This window comes from Hypanus sabinus, chromosome 1 (genome assembly GCF_030144855.1).
Source record: "Hypanus sabinus isolate sHypSab1 chromosome 1, sHypSab1.hap1, whole genome shotgun sequence".
Taxonomy (NCBI): domain Eukaryota; kingdom Metazoa; phylum Chordata; class Chondrichthyes; order Myliobatiformes; family Dasyatidae; genus Hypanus; species Hypanus sabinus.
The window spans coordinates 95,344,852-95,366,752 of record NC_082706.1 but is presented as its reverse complement, the minus strand read 5'-3'; the positions used below and the strand labels follow the sequence as shown (position 1 = coordinate 95,366,752).

Here is a 21,901-nt window from a genome sequence, read left to right as displayed (position 1 = left end):
ACATATTAGAATTTAAGTACTTTTGGCATCATGATGAAAATGCTTATTTGTTTCACTTCAGTCTCTTACACTAGGTTGAGGTGTGGTATTGTTCAAGACATCTGCCTTCTGTTTATAGTTTTTTTTATTCCTTTGCCCAGAATAAGGTCACTTTCTTCAGTCAAACAAGTCATCCTCCTATTAAACTAATTTGCCTACATGCAAATTTTGTCATTTTTACCTCATTAACTATTTATCATGGAATAAAAAAATTTATATTCATGAAGGAGAAGCCAGCAGCTTGATGGAGCGGGAACTAATATTTTGCAACTGTAATGATTTTTGCATCCTTAATTAGGTGGAATAAGGTTGATATGATTAGGTCAGGATGTAGTATTTTTCATTAAAAATACATTTCAGGCTCTGTATTCATAATATGTCCTTGCAATTAAAATAAAGGAGCAAATGTGATTCATTCTTTGCTCCTTGATTAATGCCAGAACTGTGTTGTTTCATTTCCAGCCTCTGCACAATACAGGTGTAGTCGTGAATATTTTGTTTCAGGTAAAGAACTCCAATCAATTCAAGTTCATAATGAACAGATTAATTATTTACAAGCAGCCAAGCTGAGGGATCTAATTAATTGTCTCATGTCACCCTTGTGATTATTGTTTCGGCTTTATTGAGGAGAGGAATAAGATTGTTGGTGGAGAGAATAGCAAATTTCCATAATGTTTCTGTAGATTTACAAACTGTTTTGTAGACTTTGTGGACAACGAGGGAAAGGCTATCTGTAATCTCTGTTGCAATTTATATGAAAGTTTGCTGACGTGTTAATAGTAGCTGATTGCCCTCAAGATGTTTTCACAACAGAAATTTGTAAGTGCTACATCAAAGTTTCTTCAGTCAAATAGTTTTTTTCTCACATCCAGATAATCTGTGACCACAGGCAAATATTTGAAAATAAGGTGGATTGTGTTATTTTTTTGGACAAATCTACCATCAGTTAGATGGTCATAGATTGGCTTCCTAATGAAGAGTAAGCACTCCAGCTTCTTGCAGTTTATATGCAAGAAATTCTTTCTTCATGATATGAAGAAGTTATTATATTCAGATCTACTCCATCCCGTGAAATCTGTCTTCCAGCAGAGCCTCTCCCCTGCATCCACTGAGGTTGCGATGATTCTGGAAAGAAACAAGAGCATGATTGTTGAGTCATTGTGCTTTCTCCAGTGTTGCACCCAACAGGCAACAGCTTCAGGTGGGTTGCCTGTTTTCCAAAAAATAGACAATGATTGCCAAGTTATTTCTTGCATAACAACTAATTTTAGTTCAGAATTATGCAATGATTCACGTTGTTGGAAATGACTTTAAATGCCTGTCACAATGTTGGAAGGGTCAACAAATTCTATGAACAGCTAGCACTTTAAGAAAGCAATTTAATTGAACACTAGCCTTAATTGAAATAATGATCCATGGATTGGGAATATGAATTAGTATATCCTGTAAATCCAGTTTGTCAGGTAAATTTACTTCAAATAAAGCTAATGTTTAAAGCTTCCTTTCTCTGGGTGAGTTTCATTTTGAATTGGCACTGTCTTGTATGAAAGTGATTCTTCACTGTTCAGTAAACAATCCATCCTAGAAATAGAAGGAACATCTCTGGAAATAAAGCATTATCATTAGTGCTGTCCTTTTAAAATTCATCATGTTGACCTACATGGAACAGAATTTTGAAGGCAGTGCACAGTGTGCTGACACTATTTTCTGATGCCTTTAACAGTATTGTAGTAGGATGAACTTTTGAGTAGCCTTGCGTTGTTTATTGATGTAGTCTTTTATCCCTCATTTTCTCTGTGTTGCAGGGGAATGGGGAGCAAAACAGATGAATTCAGCTTTCTTTTGCAGAAGTTTTAAATGAAAACTGATTGAGATGAGAGTAAAGGTTATCAAACAGTGTAATAATGAGGGGGCAAGCTATCTTCTAGAAATGTGGCACAACGAACTAAATTTTAAAAAAAGGATAAAAAGTGTACACTGAATTACTGACTTCCTTCTATATAAACTATTTCCAGTACAACATAATGCAGTGAAGCATATCATTGGGAAGTAATAACAGAGGAACAGGTCAACCAACTCTCAGCTATTGTTACTGATTATGTGTCTCTTCACCCAATTCAATGAAGTTTAATCTTCATTGTAAACTGTTCTGGTTGCAGAATAAATGCTATATTTCAACGTGTTTCTAAATCTGATATTTATCTATAATTTTTTTTTCAGTTTTTCCTCTTGAATTTTCACTTTCCTGTTTTTGTTTCAGTGCTGCAGCCCCATTGCATGTTATAAAACACCGTCCAAATGCATTTTTGTCTCATCATATTACCTCGAGAGCCAGCCCAGTGTACTGAAATGATGCTTCCCTCTCCGCATTTCCTGAAACTCGTTTCTCGTTCAACAGGCTTCAAGCAAATGCTTATTTTTTTTTAGCAGAAAATAATGAACCATGAGAACCAGCAGCTGAACAGGCGTCCAAATGTGTTAAATTGAAATATACAATATTGGTGACTAGTGATGCCTGTCTAAATATCTACTGGTTACTTTGGAACGGTGTTGTCATTCATATAAAATCAAGGCAGAGTCTCCTAAGTGTTGCTGCACTGTTTCCCTTTCAACATTCGAATGATTAGGTATGTTTGACTGTGCTTTATTTTAAACGCTCTTCAAAAAGAATATTTTCCTTTCCAGTCACAGACATGTGAGACAACGTTTAATTTGAAATGCGCTGGGCATCCAAGCTGGAAATATTTCTCAAATGTGGCCGACTCTCAAGCTATTTTTTTTTTGTTGCAGCAACAGCTCCTGCTCGGGATATGCTTTTCCTTACTCCAAGTCAAGACTGGAGCCGGCAGGGGGAATACTGAGAGCCCTGGTGTTGTTTGTAGTGAGCTTGTTCTCTCTTTTTTTGCAGTAAAGTACATTTGAGCAGGCTGACGGGCCTCAAAACCAGAGGATTAGTTGCAGAATTTAATGTGGGTGAAGCCTGCTGTCCATCTTGAAGGCCAGGCCACTCTATAAGAATGACACATAAATAACCTATTATGTCCCCCACCCATGGAAATTCAAATGCACCTGTCAAATTGATAAAGCACTCGCCCAGAGGGAAGCATTGTTTACATTTTCACTCTAGTCTTCTGAAAAGTGAGATCCTAATTATTTTTTCTTCCCTCAGAAATTAATGCCGGGTGCGACTGAAGTGCAAAAAAAAAGCCTGTAACCTATGTTTACACTGCACACTCATTACTTTCTTAATATGCAGTTCATTGACTACAAAAGGAAAGGTTAAAGGAAAGAGATTGTGTTGTGCCTTTATATGTCATAGATGAATTCAGAAATAGATCTACATAAAACTTACCCGCACTTACATACAGTAATACATCTACATATGTGTCATAAACTGTATTTATATATGCATAAGATATAGACTGAGGAACAATTGAAAGGATGATAATATATTATGTGTGTGTTTGCATCCTGATTTTTACTCTCATCTTACAAATGGTGATTAACCCTCAACAACAAAAGAGGATTTCTCTCCTGAAGTTTCAGAATCTATTAATTTCTTCTCCCCCTGTGTCTTTCAGTCAAATTTAGTTGTCTTTTGAAACTTCCTGCCTTCATCCATCACCTGTTACATGGAGGATTGAAAAGGGAAGGGAAAGGGAAGGGCAGTGTGAGGGGAATTCACACTCAATCTAGGTCTCAGTCTGTGTGTTGCTCCTCATCCATAAAGACATTTATATGTCTCATTCAGGCTTGGGAAACAAAACCGGGCTGAGTTCATTATCTTCCTATATTTCTTCTTCATGATTCCTCTCTGGAGGGGCAAGAGGTGTCAGTATTGAGATTTGCAAAGTCAGTAAACAGCAGTGTTAGCAGGGTAACTCCCACTGCAGTTTTCTAAAAGTGGATCTCCCGCGGGTCTGCTCATGGCAAATTGGATGAAACTTTCACCTCAGGTGACAGGAAAATGATACTGTGGGTTACTCTGCTGCTGAAGTGCCGATGGGCCCAAGCAGGCCTGTTAGTTTAGACAGTGAGGTCTAGTTCCTGCATGGCAGAATTCAGTTCCGGCTTGATGAGGAAGCTTAGGGGACTGATAAAAAAAACATAGAAAACCTAGAGTAAATACTGGCTCTTCTGCCCACGATACTGTGCCGAATATGTACCTATTTTCGAAGTTACCTAGGGCTACCCATAGCCCTCTATTTTTCTAAGCTCCACAAATCTATTCCGAAAGCTACAAATAGCTCCGAAAGGTAAGAAAGGTTGAGTGCAGTGGCTTAAGCTGTGTGGGCAAATGTGGCTAGAGAATAAGCAGCAGGAAACAGTGGGCCTATGAATGGCCAGGTGCTTTTTCTTCCTAAAGTTCGAGCGTAGGACCAGGAGAAATCTTTACTTCTTCTGAAGCCTCTCCTATTCGTATTGGCTGTTCTTTATCTCACTCAATGTATCTGCCTTAACTCCACTCTAATTCATCTTTACTTAGAAGAAGTATATCAAACTCACCGCAAGAGGCCCTTTAACCTGTTGAGTCAGTGCTAGCTACAAGTAGTTCAATCCTGTCAGACCCTTTCTCCTGCCCTTTGTCTGTGGTTCCCTCTCAAGTGTACATCATCTTCTTATTTGAAAGCACAGTGTTTAATAGATGCATGAATATTCAGAGATTGGAGGGATATGGAACATGTGCAGGCAGAAGGGATTAGTGTAATTAGGTGTCATTTGTTTAATTATTTTTACACAACATTGTGGGCTGAATGGCCTGTTTCTCTGCTGTTCTTTGATTCTCTTCCCACTGTCCTCTCAGACAGTGACTGTAAAACTCAGCTACCTTCTTGTAAAAATGTTCTTGCCCTTTTGGCCCAACTGGCTGATTCAGTCTTGGAGCCTCTTACCTTTGCATCCTCTTGATTCCCATCACACTTTGTGTGAAAAGCATTGATTTAGGTCTCTAACCTCATAATCCACCATGTGACATGATATGGACAAATCTTTCTTCACTTGTACTATCTAACATTGTCAAAGAGATTGTAGAAGTTCACGTTGTCGTTGCTTTGCGTTTGATTTTCTGCTAGAGCCAGTAGTATGTTTGTATTTGTCAAATTCCTTAATTACTTTATAATATTAGAACATAGAACTGAAAACACAGGATTAGGCTCTTCCATGTCTGCACCAAACATGATGTGAATCTAAATAATCCCATCCACATGTACGTGGTCTATATTCCTATATCCTTTGACTGTTCATATGTCTGTATAAATGTCTCCTAAACGTTGCTATCGTATGTGCTTCCATCACCGCTTCTGGCTGCACGTTACAGGTAACTACCACTCTTGTGTGAAACAAAAGCCTGTTGGCACATAGAACATTACAGCACAGTACAGGCCCTTCAGCCCTCCATGTTGTGCCGACCCATATAATCCTTAAAAAAAAGTACTAAATCCACTCAACCCCATAACCCTCCATTTTTCTTTCATCCATTTGCCTGTCCAAGAGGCTCTTAAATACCTCTAATGTTTTAGCCTCCCTGGCAAGTCATTCCAGGCACTCATAACCCTCTGTGTAAAAAACTTACCCCTGATGTCTCCCCTAAACTTCCCTCCCTTAATTTTGTACATATGCCCTATGGTGTTTGCTATTGGTGCCCTGGGAAACAGGTACTGACTATCCACCCTATCTATGCCTCTCATAATCTTGTAGACCTCTATCAAGTCCCCTCTCATTCTTCTACGCTCCAAAGAGAAAAGTCCCAGCTCAGCTAACCTTACTTCATATGACTTGCTCTCCAAACCAGGCAACATCCTGGTAAATCTCCTCTGCACCCTCTCCATAGCTTCCACATCCTTCCTGTAATGAGGTGACCAGAATTGAACACAATATTCTAAGTGCGGTCTCACCACAGACTTGTAGAGTTGCAACATGACCTCTCTACGCTTGAACTCAATCCCCCTGTTTATGAAGCCTAGCATCCCATAGGCCTTCTTAACTACCCTATCAACCTGCGCAGCGACCCTGAGGGATGTATGGATTTGAACCCCAAGGTCCCTTTGTTCATCCACACTCTTAACTAACTGACCATTAATCCTGTACTTAGTCTTCTGGTTTGTACTTCCAAAATACACACTTGTCCAGATTGAACACTATCTGCCATTTTTCTGCCCAACTCTGTCTATATCCTCTTGTAACCTTTGACAACCTACAGCTCCATCCACAACTCCTCCAATCTTTGTGTCATCTGCAAACTTACTCACCCATCCTCTACATCCAGGTCATGTATAAAAATCACAAATAGCAGGGGTCCCAGGACAGATCCCTGCGGCATTCCACTAGTCACTGACCTCCAGGCAGAATACTTTCCTTCCACAACTACCCTCTGCTTTCTTCCTTTAAGCCAATTTTTTATCCAAACAGCCAAGGTTCCACTTATCCCTTGCCTCATGACTTTCTGGATGAGTCTCTCATGAGGGACCTTGTCAAATGCTTTGCTAAAGTCCATGTAGACCACATCCACTGCCCTACGCCAATCAATTTCTTTTGTTACCTCTTCAAAAAATTCAGTCAGGCTCGTGAGGCACGATCTTCCCTTCACAAAGCCATGTTGACTATCCCTGAGTAGACTGTACTTCTCCAAATGCTCGTAGATCCTATCCTTAAGAAGCCTTTCCAGTAGTTTGCATACCACCGACGTAAGACTCAACAGTCTATAGTTCCCAGGTTTCCCCCATTACCTTTTTTTTAAACAAGGGAACTACATTTGCTATTCTCCAGTCCTCCGCCACTTCCCCTGCAGCCAAAGAGGATTCAAAGATCATAGCTAATGTTCCTGCAATCTCTTCTCTCAATTCCCACAACAACTTGGGGTGTATCATATCCGGCCCTGGGGATTTATCAATCTTAATGTTTTTAAGGAGATCTAGCACTTCTTCTTCCTTATTCTCCACATTGTCCAGTACACAGGCCCGCTCTACTTCGACCTCATCCTGATCAAGATCCTTTTCGCTTGTGAATACTGAAGCAAAGTATTCATTTAGGACCCCAACCTCCTCTGCTTCCAGGCCCATGTTGCCCTCTTTATCCATTAGCGGTCCCACCTTCATTCTCGTCATCCTCCTATTCTTCACATATGCATAGAACGCCTTGGGGTTCTCCTTAATCCTACATGCCAAGGCCTTCTCATGCCCCCTTCGAGCTCTCCTAAGTCTTTTCTTTAGCTCCTTCCTGGCCACCGTATATTTCCCATAAGCCCCTCCTACTTCCTGCTTCTTATATCTAACATATGCTTCCTTTTTCCTCGACGAGCTGCCTCACGTGTTTCGTCAGCCACGGTTCCCTTTTCCTACCATTTTTTCCTTGCTTCAGTGGGACAAATCTATCCTGAACCCAGCTCAAATGGTCCCTAAACTTCTCCCACATTACTTCTGTGCTTTCCCCTTTGAAGATCTGTTTCCAATTTACTCTCGCTAGTTCCTGCCTCATCTCTTCAAAGTTAGCCCTTCCCCAGTTAAACACTTCACCATTTCATCTGATTTTATCCCTTTCCATAGCTATGCTGAAGCTAAGGGAGTTGTGGTCACTCTCACCAAAATGCTCCCCCACCAAGAGGTCTGTCACCTGACCAGGTTCATTACCCAGAACAAGATCCGGTATGGCCTCTCCTCTCATCGGCCGGTCCACATACTGTGTCAGGAATCCCTCTTGAACAAACCTGACAAATTCAGCCCCATCTATCCCTCTTGCACTCAGGTGGTGCCAGTCAATATGAGGGAAGTTGAAATCTCCCATAACTATTACCCTGTATTTCCTGCACCATTCTAAAATCTGCCTGCTTATCTGCTCCTCGGTGTCCTGAGGGCTATTCGGGGCCTATAGACTACTCCCAGCACAGTGATTGATCCCTTCCTATTTCTGACTTCCACCCAGACTGACTCCGAGGACACTCCTTCTGCAGCGTCCTCCCTTTCTATAGCTGTCCCTGACCAGCAATGCCACTCCACCCCCTGTTCTACCCCACATCCTATTCCTCTTAAAACACCTGAACCCCAGGACCTGCATCATCCAATCTTGCCCTTCCTCCAACCAAGTTTCAGTAATGGCCACAACATCATAATTCCACGTACTAATCCATGCTCTAATTCATCCTCCTTGTTCCTAATACTCCTAGCATTGAAATAGACACATTTTAACCCCTTTAACTGGCTACAATTATGTTCTGTCCCCTGCCTGTCCTTCCTCATCAACTCAGAACTCTTATCATCATGCCCTTGTCCTTCTACCTTAATCCCTGCACTCACACTCTGATTCCCACCCCCCGCCAAACTAGTTTAAACCCTCCCCAACAGCTCAATCAAACCTGCCGGCCAGGATATTGGTTCCCCTGGGATTCACGTGCAACCCGTCCTTTTTGTACAGGTCACACCCGCCGCAAATGATCCAGAAATCTGAATCCCTGCCCCCTGCACCAATCCCTCAGCCAGCATTTATCCTCCACACCATTCTATTCCTATTCTCATTGTTGCGTGGCACAGGCAGTAATCCCGAGATTACTACCTTTGAGGTCCTGCTTTTCAACTTCCTTCCTAACTCCCTGTAGTCTTCTTTCAGGACCTCTTCCCTTTTCCTACCTATGTCATTGGTATCAATATGTACCACGACCTCTAGCTATTCTCCCTCCCACCACAGGATATATTGGACGCGATCAGAAACATCCCGGACCCTGGCACCTGGGAGGCAAACTACCATCCGAGTTTCTTTCCTGCGTCCACAGAATCGCCTGTCTGACCCCCTGACTATAGAGTTCCCTATCACTACTGCCTTCCTCTTCCTTTCCCTACCCTTCTGAGCCACCGGGCCAGACTCTGTGCCAGAGGCATGGCCACTGTTGCTTCCCCCAGGTAGGCTGTCCCCCCCAACAGTACTCAAACAGGAGTACTTATTGTCAAGGGGTACAGCCACAGGGGTACACTCTAATACCTGACTCTTCCCTTTCCCCCTCCTGACTGTGACCCATTTCTCTGTCCCCTGTGGTCCCGGAGTGACAACCTATCTGTAACTCCTCTCTACCGCCTCCTCTCTCTCTCCGTGACCAGACGAAGGTCATTGAGCTGCAGCTCCAGTTCCCTAACACTGTCCCTTAGGAGTTGCATCTCAATGCACTGGGTGCAGATGTGGCCGTCCAGGACGCCGGGAAACTCCAGGACCTCCCACATCTGAGACCGACCACAGAAAACTGGTCTCACATACATAATACCTCCTTTTGCAATTGACAACTGCTTCACCTTGTCCTGTTACCACTGAAGCCCGTGGAGCCAAAGCCCTTTCACTCTGCTGCCTGTTCCCAACGCTGCCCACTGGATATGGCTTTTTTTTAAACCGTTCGCACTCAACTGGCTGACGTCACACGCCTGTGCAGTCTGGCCTCTCTCTTCCCCCGAGAACTCAAAATGTCTTCCTGCTGGAAATCCTTATGTGCTCTCCCGCTGCCTTCTTGTTCCAAATCAAAAACTTCTGCAGATCCCTTGCCCTTTTTAAACTGTTCGCGCTCAACTGGCTGACGTCACGCGCCTGCGCAGTCTGGCCTCTCTCTACCCCCGAGAACTCAAAATGTCTTCCTGCTGGAAATCCTTATGTGCTCTCCCACTGCCTTCTTGTTCTGAATCAAAAACATCTCTAATCTTATCACTGTTCCCTCTAGTATCTGACCTTACTGGTCTGGAAAAAAGGCTATCTATCCCATTATGTCTCTAATAATTTTATATGCCTCTGTCAACCAGAAACATTTTGATCAGTTTTAAAACTCCAGGGAATGAAAGCTACTTGTACCCCTTATGTACACTGACATCTTTATGAAATGTTGTTCAACCCTTTCCAAGGTTATTACATCAGAATGTAGTACCCCACATGGGATCTGCTACTCTAGAATAGAGCGGTGACTTCCTCCCTTCTGTGTTTAAGCTTCCCTAAGTTAAATGCTATTCAATATGCTGAGCAACGTTTACCCAGTGTCCACCATCTCATATTAATTTTTATAAATGGGCACCTAAATCTTGCTGCTTTTTTATAGCTTAATTCTTATTGAGTGACAGTGTAACTGTAAAGAGGATGCTCCTGCCATGTTACTCCAGATCAGGGATTACCTTGATTCATTTTCAATTCTGTTTTGGGATCTTGACATCCTTGTCAAGTCCAAAATTTGCATGCATGTCTCTTCATTTGCTACTGAGCAGCTTACTGAGAAATTAAAAGACCATCCACTTGGGGTGGAGACCTGACCATGCAAGGGCAGATTTCTTCCTCTGCTTTTGCCACAAGGTGTCACAAGGATTTTACGACAAAATGCTAGTTTCATGGTCTATTTTTTACTCTACTTGGCGTTTTCTTTTTGGTTCCAAATTCCAAAGTTTCCATGAAGGAATCTGAACACGGGTCTCAGAGTTGGAAGTGGAGGCCCTCCAATTTCCACACTGGTGGTATAGCTACTGCATCAACACTATACTCATGATATATTTATGAGGTACTCAATCAATGGACTATTAGGAAGGCAGAGGTTTGTTCAATGTGGAAGCCAGTTCTCTGATGGTAGATGTATTAGTTACCTAAAGTGGTTAAGCTGAGTGATCCATTTGAGCAAATGGCCAAACTAACACCCCTCTTGATTTGGGACAACACCATTCATTTAAACAACACACACAAAATGCTGGAGGAACTCACCTGCCAGGCAGCATCTATTGAAAAGAGTTCAGTTGATGTTTCAACGGGCCCTGATGAAGGATCTCAGCCAGAAACACCAGCTGTACTCTTTTCCATAGCAGCTGCCTGGCCTGCTGAGTTCCTCCAGCATTTTGTGTGTGTTGTTTGGATCTCCAGCATCTGCAGATTTTCTCTTGCTTACCATTCACTTAGAGTAGCCTGTTTTCTTTCACATTGGCTACATGTTACTTGATGTAAATAAACTTTTTTTTTAACATACAAATTTTAATCAAGAATGTGAATGCTAGGAGTTGTGATGCATTTTATTGTGAAAGTGAGCTTGGATACAGTGGCTTCAATTTCACCTTTCTGTATGTCATTAATGTAGTCTTTTGACCCAATAAGTCAATGACGTTTCTCAGAGCATTCCCATCAATCTCATTCCCTAATCTTTTTATAACCTACTCCCTTTCACGTGCTTCTCAATCTCCCCCAACCTTACAATGAGATCACTTACAATAACTAATCAACTCATCTGTTAGCATGTATTTGGGATGTGGAGGAAGGTTGGAACACTCATGCATTCTGAAGGAGAGCATGCAAACTAACAACAGCAGGGTGGAAGGTCAGTATTGAACCAGGGTTACTAGAGCTATGAGGCAGCATCTGTACTTTGTGCACCATTCCTTTCATGTCGTGTTGTGTCATGTTAAAACATTGAGTTGGTTGCCACCCAAAAGGATAACAATTAAATTCCTCCCTCAGATACCCTTTGAACTGCTGTGTTTCTCCAGCAGGTTGTTTGTTGCTTCAGGTTTCAGCATCTGCAGTCACGTGTTTGTCGATTACACTGACTGTACACAACTCCCTTAGTACTGAACTGGAGTACAGTTATGGTCCTTCAAGTTTATTGTTGTAAGGGGACATAGCTGCAAATTAAGGGGCCAGTCATTTAAAACTGAGATGTGTCAAAACTTCCTTGAGAGTAGGAACTCTATAGAATTGTCTGCCCCGGATGGTGGTAGAATCCAATTCACTGGATACACAGTGAATTCCTGTAAATTGGGCCATCCGTGAAAATGAAATGATTTCGCGACTTCAACAAGTCCGAAACTATGAAGAATTTGAAAGTATCAGCAATCAAATTGACTGTTATAATGAAAATGAAGATGTGGAGGATGCAGTCATTGACAGCATTGTACGAAAGCAGTCCATTATGTGCAGCTGCACTGATTCTGTTCACTTACAGTCAAAAGAACATGACATGGATACATTCCTCTATTGATAAGTATTAGGAACTAATACATAGTTTTATAGTACTGCAGTAGTATTGATTGTGTTCTAATCTTCTGTATTTCATTTAAGTACATAATTTATTACTCTTTTTCTCTATTTTATACCTTTTTAACTATCTCCATGAAACTCAGGCATCCACTTAATTGGGCCAAAATGTACTAGTCCCGATGTGTCCCAGTGAACCAGATCGACTATATTTAGGTGGAGGTAGATAAATATTTGAAAGACCAAGGAATTAAGGGTCATGGAAACTGGTACAGAAGAAGTGTTGAGGCCAGTATAGATCAGCCATGTTGGTGTTGAAGGTAGAGCAGGCTTGAGGAGCTTGATGGCTTACTGCTCCTCTGTTCTTGTGTTCTCGTTTTATTTTTAATCTCAGCACTAGTAAATAACTTGCAGTTCACCGTGCCACACATGGAAAGTTTTGTTTTTAATGATCAGATCCAATTCCGGATTTTCAACTCTGAAAGTTATCCACTAGCCACCAAAATTATGTATCATTCTTTAAACCAATCTAAATTAACAGTACTGGCATCACTAACCTCTGAAATCATCATAAGGTTTATCACTTACCAGTGTGACATTGTAATCCCAGCTTTCACAATTTGTTAGCATCTTCTACATTGTCACCGAATCTAGGGCTTTAGGGCTTTTCTCTTTAGAGCAAAGGAGGATGAGAGGAGACTTGATTTAAAGATAAGGGTATGCAAGATGATAAGAGGCATAGATAAAGTGGACAGTCAGTGCCTTTTTCCCAGGGCAACAATGGCTAATGGGAGCAGGAATTTCATTTTAAGGTGATCAACTGATTTTGGAGGAAAGTATATGAGGGATGTAGAGGTAGTTTTTTTTACGCAGAGAGTGGTATGTGCATGAAATCCGCTGCCAGAAGTTATGGTAGAGGCAGCTACATTAGGATATCTAAGGGACTCCTAGATAGGCACTCCTGAAAGGAAAATGGAGGGTTACGTGGAAGAAGGAGTTATATTGACCTTGTAGTAGGTTAAAGTGTTGGCACAGGTTGTGGGCGGAAGGGCCTGTACTGTTCTATGTAGCAATAAAAATAGAAACTGCTCCAAATACTCAGCAGGGCAAGCTGCATCTGTGGGAACAGAAACAGTGCTGCTGTTCCAGATCAAAGATTTCATTTAAATTTTGATAGCAATTTTTACTGGATTTGAAAGAAAGAGTTACTGATTTTTTTCCATTGATTTGTAATAAAGCTTAATTAATGAATTAATTAATCAGTAAATATAAAAGCAATTAGTTTTTGGTTAATATCTTTCAGTAATTTCATTAAGCTCATGGTGATGCGGAAATGATCTTTGAAATTTTCAACTTCCTGTTATCAGTGTGAGTGTTTTTATGATTTTAATTCTCTATTGTGGCCTGCCACCATAAATTAAATCACGATTGGGGTTTAATTAGAATATTGTTGCATGCAGCTTATCCTTGTTACACTGCCAAGGGCAAGCAAGGACATGGACATCCATAACAACAACTTGAAAAGAATGTGATGAGTGTGCACGTTTACCCTGTAACATCAAGAATACATACTCGTAGCTGCTCAGGAGATAGCAAGCTTAAATTCCAACCTCCCCATTCATTCCCTAGAATCAGTGATACATAGCTTAGAATACTACACATCTGCTAACCAGCTATAAAATGGGTTCCACAAGCTATTCTCAAAGTTTTATTTATGGAGAAAACTGAGATTTCAAAAGCTGTTTAAACTCTGACTCTTATATTTTCCCCAACAGGGTAGAAGGAAGAAAATATGTTTCTAACTTTGCAGAGATGAAACTATTTTCCCACACATTACTGCAAATACATGTTGTCAATAAAGATAAAAATTATTTTCTAAACAGCCTTGGATAGAAATGTATCTGGCTTTGCAAGTGCTAAATGTGCCTATTGGTATAAATGACAGTAAACCTACTGCTAATGAGATGACGAAAGAGTCATTGCAGGTAATGGGCACACAGACAATATTTGTGTTTATTTAGTTAGCTAAAAGGCTCTCTAATATGGCATTAATGGCAACAAGGTGGAGCAACTGATAGAGTTGCTACTTCATAGCTCCAGTGATCTAGTTCAATCCTAACTTCCTCTGTAGCCTGTTCTTTCTGTTACCCAAGGGTTTCCCTTGGGTGCTCTGGTTTCTGCCCCGCCCCCATAACTCAGACTTGGTTGTTGGATGAAACTGACTACTTTAATTGTCCCTAGTGTATGCGGATAAATGGCAGAATGTGATGGGGAATACAGGGGTAATAAATTGCAATAATGCAGGATTAGTGTAAATGGGTGGGATTTAGTGGATTGAAAAGCTTGATTCTGTGCTGCGACTCTTAAGCAAACATTTGAAACCTAGCCAGGTAAGATATGAGGAGAGATGATCTGAGGCTTGGTCAGTGAGATAGTTTGTAAGGAGCACCTGATGGAAGGGGAGAGAGTGGGAGAGTTCCATTGCCTCAGGCCCAAGCAGCTGTTGGTTGACATCATCAATCTACCTCATAAGATATCTGTAAGTAGATGGATGGATAGATAGATAAACTGACAGACAGTTGTAAAAGGATATTTTCCTGAAGGGGGAGGAGGGGCAAAGTAGAGAAGTTTGTAACTTCTTATAGTTGTACTTCAGATTTAAACAATCAGGAACGGATCTATACTAATAGAAATCTTGTGGGAGAGGGGAGAAGAAAACTTAAACTTTATTGACGAGATAGTTTAGAGGGAGCAAGTTCATCTATGCTTAGTAACCCTATAGTAATGGGTCTCCAGTGAACACAATGATGACTTTGTATTGTTATATGATGCATAATGAAAACACTTAAAAGAAATTACATTAAAATGTTCTAATTAATACTATCTTATCTCCTGTACACCTATCTATTTCCCATATGAATAAGTTTAGGTTTGCAATTTATAGCTTGCTAAATCATTGTATTCTAGCTCATTTCTTCCCCCTAGTTCCTGTTGAAATACAGAACACTGTACTCATTTTCTTCATGGATTCTAGGAGTTAGAGAAAAACTTTAGACAGAACTGAGGCTGGTGGAGTTATGGAGGAAGGGCGGGGTGCACGCATAATATTAGAGTAAGCAAAATCCTGCATATGACTGCTGGTTCGTGGACAGTGACTCAGAAAGGACATGACTGCATTAAAGGACTATATAATGTAAACCAATTCTGACAATTTGTTTTTAATGATGAAAATGTTGGGAAGTTGCATTTGTGAGAACTGTAATATTGTGCAGTTAACGAGCTAATACACAGAACTATTCAACTCAGCTTTGATCTTTTGCCTGTGGGAACATGCTATACTAATGCCCTGGATGTTCACATGCATGCATTGTTATATCATCACAAGTTTTGAGTGGGTAATTTCCAACATCATTCATTTGTTCATTCATTCATCAACTAGGATCATATGACTGTCAGAACTTACAGTGGGGCATTGATAGGATGCAAAACTGGGCTGAGAAGTGGCAGATGGAGTTCAACCCAGATAATTGTGAGGTGGGTCATTTTGATACATCAAATATGATGACATAATATAATATTAATGGTAATACTCTTGGCAGTGTGGAGGATCAGAGGGGTCTTGGGGTCCGAGTCCATAGGATACTCGAAGCTGCTACGCAGGTTGACTCTGTGGTTAAGAAGGCATACGGTGCATTGGCCTTCATCAGTCGTGGGTTTGAGTTTCAGAACCAAGAGGTAATATTGCAGCTACATAGGACCCTGGTCAGACCCCACTTGGAGTACTGTGTTCAGTTTTGGTTGCCTCACTACATGATGGATGTGGAAAACATAGAAAGGGTGCAGAGGAGATTTACAAGGATGTTGCCTAGATTGGGGAGCATGTCTTATGAGAACAGGTTGACTGAACTCAGCCTTCTCTCCTTGGAGCAACAGAGGATGAGAGGTGACCTGATAGAGGTGTATAAGATGATGAGAGGCATTGATTGTGTGGATAGTCAGAGGCTTTCTCCCAGGGCTAAAATGGCTAGCACGAGAGGACAGTTTTAAGGTGCTTGGGAGTAGGTACAGAGGAGATGTCAGGGGTAAGTTTTTTACACTGAGAGTGGTGAGTGCGTGGAATGGGCTGCTGGCAAATGGTGGTGGAGGCAGATATGATAGGGTCCTTTAAGGGACTCCTGGATAGGTATACGGAGCTTAGAAAATTAAAAGGCTATGGGTATTCCTCGGTAATTTCTGTAGTAAGGACATGTTTGGCACAGCTTTGTGGGCTGAAGAGCCTGTATTGTGCTGTAGACTGTCTATGTTTCTATGGAGCTGAGGAGTGGTCAATTGATCTAAGGATCACAATACACTGCACACAGGTAGGATTTGTAATGCTGTGACAAGGAAAATGTTGGTATGTCTCCTGTGACTGTCACCAGTTTTTACAGATACATCGTAGAAAGCATCCTATCCAGATGTACCACAGCTTGGTGTGGCAACTGCTCTGTCCCATTCCTCAAGGAAGTTAGAGTTGTGAATACTGTCCAGTCTATCATGGAAAGCAGCCTTCCATCTGTTGACATTGTCGACACTTCTCCGACTTCAGGAAGAGAGCTGACACAATCAAAGATCCCTCCCAATCCAGTCATTCTCTCTTCTTCCTCCCCCCCCCCCCTCCATTAGGCACAAGGTGCAAAAGACTGAAAGCACATATCACCAGGCTCAAGGACAGCTTCTATCCAGCTGTTAAAAGACTCTTGAAGAGACCTCTTGTATGATAAAGATATGCTTCTGATCTCCCAATCTACCTTGTCATGACCCTTTCACCTTATTTGCCTAACTACGCTGTACTTTTTCTGTAATTGTAACTCCATATTCTGCATTCTGTTATTGTTTATTATTTTTACTGCCTTAATGTAATTATGTTTGGAATGATCTCTCTAGACGGCATGCAGATGAAAGCTTTTGACTGGATCTTGGTAGATGCAACAATAACTTATCAATTACCCACTAAGTGGAGTTTCGGCTGTAATCATAAAGATACATAAGCTTAAAAACAAATAACATTTTTGGATTTTGAGTACAATCTTGCATGTTAGGATCTGGGTGCAGCAATTGCAAAGCTATAAAAGCAGGGAAAATAAGAAAACAGCAAAAGTGGGCCATTTGGCCCTTTAAGCCTGCTACCCCATTCAACACCATCATGGCTGATCATCTGCTTCAGTATCCTGTTCCCACCTTCTCCCCATATCCTTTGGAACCTCTGGCATTAAGAAATGCAGTACAAACACCTTCTTCTTAAATGAACTTGGCTTCCACTACCACCTTTGGTGGAGAATTCCATTGATTCCTCAGCCTGGGTGAAGAAATTTTACCTGATCTTGAGGATGTGATCCCTGGACTCTCCCTTCATCTGCTCTGTTCATACTGTTAAAACTTTATACTGTAGGTCTTTTTGACACTACCTGTTGTTATTCCTACTCCGGTGAATATCAGTTCACTCCAAGAATTTCTTGTCACCCCAAGAATCTGTCTGGTAAACACATGCCAGTTCTGAGAAAACATCTTTTCTCCAATAAGATCAAAACTGCATGCAAAACTCCAGATGTGTTTGGAAATAAAAGCAGCAGAGCTTGTAGCCTTCTGGGAGTTTTTATTCTAGATGTGATCTCCCATGATTCTATCTAGCTGCATCGTCATCTTTGCTCGTGTACTCAAATCCTCTTGTAGTGGGGGTCAATATAACCTGAATACTTGCTTTGAGCATCAGTTGTCCAAAGACTCCAGTGTCTTGTTCCACTATTAACTGCATCTACACTTTGCGCCGAGATATGACAATGCTCATGCAGACCATTATTTGCTGCCCGCTCCCTCCTCCATATTTGTCTGTGGTGTTTAAAAATTAGGGCAAATCTTGTTGGCCCAATGCACACCACCATCCACTGGCAGTGCATCAACAAGGTAATACTGCCAGAAGAACATCTCTGACAGCTTTAGACACTTGGCAAAGCCACACATCCAGCTGTACCAACCAGAAGCATTTTAATACTGACATTTCCCTTGTGTCCTCATCCCTTAACCTGTGATCTCCACTGAAAACAGTAAGGTCTCACATTGTGAACTAGATTTGACAGGCACCGGATCCAGGGTTTTCATTCTGCATATTATCAATGTACCAGTACTTTTTTTTTACCCAAGGTCGATGACAGCATTTAAGAAATGTCTTGATGGACACCTGACTCACCTTGGTATAGAAGGCTATAGCCCCAAGTGCAGGTGGATGGGATTATTATGGTGGTTGTCCATTGGTCAGCAGAGAGAAGGTGTACCAAGTGACCTATTTCATGCTCAATGAGTAAATACTCTCTGTTCCATTTAGAATTAGCCAGTGAAACTTTAACCACTTTTAAGGACTCTTCATTTCATGTTCTTAATATTTATTAATATTATTAATTTATATTTGTTAATTTTTTTTGCACAGTTTGTTGTCTTTTTCACCTTGGTTGGGTGTGTTATTTCATTACTATTATGGTTATTGAACTTATTGAGTATGCCCGCAAGAAAACAAATCTCAAGGTTATATATAGCGACATATGTACTTTGAACTTTGAAATCTGACACAGAGTTACTGTGACCTTTTCTTATTCTGTTCAAGCACATGGCCTAATTATCCAGGGAAGGTAGCAAACACATTTTTAAAACTCGATCAAGATATTCTATCTGAAATTTATGTGTTAAGGGAACAGTCTTATTTTGAAACACCAGTCTTTACAAAGACAAGGATTCAAATCAAAGTTTAACCTGTCTTTCCAGCATTTTATTTATTTAAGCGGTTTTGTCATTGGTGAAGTTAAATGAATTTATCCCACTTTTCGTTCCTTCACCGTTCGTTTGCAGTGTTCACGTTAGTGGAGACTAAGAGTGATGCAAAATGGAAACAGGCCTTTCAGCCCAACTCATCCATGCTGGCCAAGATATCCACCTCTGATTCTATTTTCCCCCTGTTAAGTCTTGATCCCTCTGAACTTTTCCTGTCAATGAACTTCTCCAGCTACCTGTTAGGTGTTGTACCTGTCTCAACCACTTCCAAATATGCTCCGCCCACTGTGTAAGAAGTTGCCCCTCAGGCCCCTTTTAAATCTTTCCCTTATGCCCGCTAGATTTTGATTCCCTTTTCCAGGGAAGAAGACTGCATGGATTAACCTTAACTATCCCCCTCAATGATTTTACACACGTCTATAATGTCACCCCTCAGTCTCCTATGCTCCACGGCGTAAAGTCCTGCCTTGCTTAAACTTTTCCTATAACTCAGGCCCTTGTGTCCTGGCAACATTCCCGTAAATCTTCCCGGCACTCGAAGGACTTGGACACTCCTGGCACTTGTGCAGAAAATGCAACATCAGGCACTTCAACAGACCCCCTGTGAAGGGCTAACAAACCCCTGCAAATACACCGAATTTGAAATGGGGGGGGGGAGGAAGCAGACAAGTAGTCCCCTTCAGAGCATATCACTGAACATGTTTATAGAATTGCAGTGCATTCCAAGAAATCTGACTTGGAATTTTGGAAGCCAGGACTACATCAAACATCTTGCAAAATACTAACCTGTTATTACTTGCCTTCACTGTCAGATTTTTTATATTTATTTTAAAAGTGGAAGGATGACTTTTCAATGGCTTGTCAACATTCATTTAGAAAATATTTTAGTGGTTTCTCACTAACTGCAATGATGCGTCCTGGCCATATGAATGCCAAGTTCTCAGAAGTTCTTTGACCACATCTCTTAATTGGGGGAAGGGTTCATTAATTATGCTCTTGCTTAAAAGCTGTCAAGTGCTGCATTTCCACTGAGCTCGGGAATCACTGACTTGCAACGTGCTTTTGAAAAGCCATTGAACTCAGCATCTCCCCACTTCCTTATTTTACATAACTACATGGAATGCATGCCAAGTGCTTTAAGCTGTCTTGCCTGATGTAAAATATTAAATGATAATAATCTGATTCAAATACATGCTGCAACTTTACTAGGATTTTCTGAGCTTAGATGTGCCTATGAACAGTGACTAATCAAGCACATATGGGTGGGGGTGGGGTTTGTGGGTGATTGGGGGGGGTCTTCTTTATCTCACTAGGTGGCAGTGTATGATTACGTCTGCAATGATGAGCTCACTGAACGACTGTCCCATGCCTGTGGACCCCAGGAGCACAATCAAGTCCCTGGATCGGCCCCTAGCCAGGAAGACATCACCACTCACGTGTCCATCTACACCGTACACCTCAGCGGCCTACAAGAGCTGTACAGGCATTTCCTTCGGCTGCGTACTGGTGCCATCGTCGAGGTATTTAACCAAAGTATACAGATTTTATAATCTTATTCAAATGCTGTTTGAAACTGAAGTGGTTATGCTTCAAACCAATTGCCTGTGCTTCCACATACAATTTTAACCCTTATTTTCTCTCCTCTTTACACTCAGTATCTTGTTGAAAACACAATTTGTGGGAAAATGGCCTGGTTGTTAAGTGACACAAATAACTCTGTCTTTTAGACTTAAAAATAATGGTTTTGTTGCAATTCCTCACCAGTTTATCTCGACTCTCTTTACTGGAGTAGGGTGTTTAGAATGATTCTCCACTGTAAGTTGTTACAGTTCTTGTGCACCACTTTCACCTCATTGAAATGCCATATAACAGCACTCCACCCAGCCCAGCAGAGTACAATGCTTATTATTGGCAATAAATAGCAAGTAATCTGCTGACACAGACTTCCATATATTCAAATATTTCTTTATAGTTGCTCAATCCAGAAGAGGGAATCAGGGCTCCTAACACGGTAGCTTTGTGAAACTGAAAGGGAATAGTTTAGGTTCTGGCTGAGTGTGAACAGCCTTCTGGCTGTTAGAAGGCTTCTGGCCTTCTTCAACGCTGCTTAAGAAGGCAAAACAACTTAGTGATGGTTTCCCTGGCCACAGCCTGTCCCTATAACTAATGGAGGGTGGTCCTGATTGTAATGTAGAAAATATACGTAGCAGGCTCCCATGAGTTGTAATCATAGAATAAGGCACTCTGGTTTAGTATAATTTCCTGGATTTTGCATGGTGTGCTTTGATTTCTGTCACTCTGGATCCCAAGGGGTTTATTATCTCCTTTTAGAGATATAGCTACAAACAAGACATGCTTTATTGGAGGAAATGACAAGTACTGCCTGCATACAACATCGAATATTTGTGCACAAACATGTCTCAATTTCTATCTCCTTAAAACATCATCTTTCCTCATTTTCCTGTCTTATTTTTCTCTGTGTGGAACTTCCTGCTTCCACTCCTCCCTTATCTTCTCTTGAAGTCCATTCCTCTCTCCCCCACTCTTCACAACACTTAAGGTTTTGTGTCATCTGTGTGTGTGGCCTCTGTCGGTCGTGGTCGACCATGGGTAGGTAGTTACTGCACCTCTGGTAATCACCGGTTTGTCGGGCAGCGTCGACTGTGGCTATTGAGGCCGATTCTGGAATGGTAGGATCTGCCACAGTTGCTGTAAATGTTAATAAGTTTGATTGAGAGTTAAATATTAGTCAGAGCAAAAGGGATCTTGAAATAGTGCCATGGATTTTTTTTTTGTGTCCACTTGAGAATGTAGGTGGAGTCTCAATTCAGCTTCTTATCGAGATGCTGATAGTTCAGCTCTCTCTCATCTTGCGTTGTGTGGTAGGCTTTGATGTCTGAGTCTCCTGTGTGAAACTTGGACTCACAAACCTCTGATTCAGAGGCAAAAGCACTAAGCAGCAGCTGATTGACAACATGATGAGATTTGCCAAAGAAAAGTGAATTGGGGTTAACAACCCACTGTAGACCAGGAAGTGTCTTAACATGGAAGACTCATGGGTATTGCTAACTCAAACTGGTCCGACACATAAGCCTAG

At 41.4% G+C, this 21,901-nt stretch overlaps 1 protein-coding gene across 1 annotated transcript in view; it reads left to right on the top strand.

Moving 5' to 3' along the window:
* Nucleotides 1-21,901, top strand: part of ofcc1 (orofacial cleft 1 candidate 1) — a 569,853-nt gene that overhangs the window by 307,576 nt on the left and 240,376 nt on the right. The window contains exon 19 of the mRNA XM_059985698.1: nucleotides 20,118-20,324. Within this exon, the coding sequence (XP_059841681.1) occupies nucleotides 20,118-20,324 (207 nt within the window). The remainder of the gene's footprint in view (nucleotides 1-20,117; nucleotides 20,325-21,901) is intronic.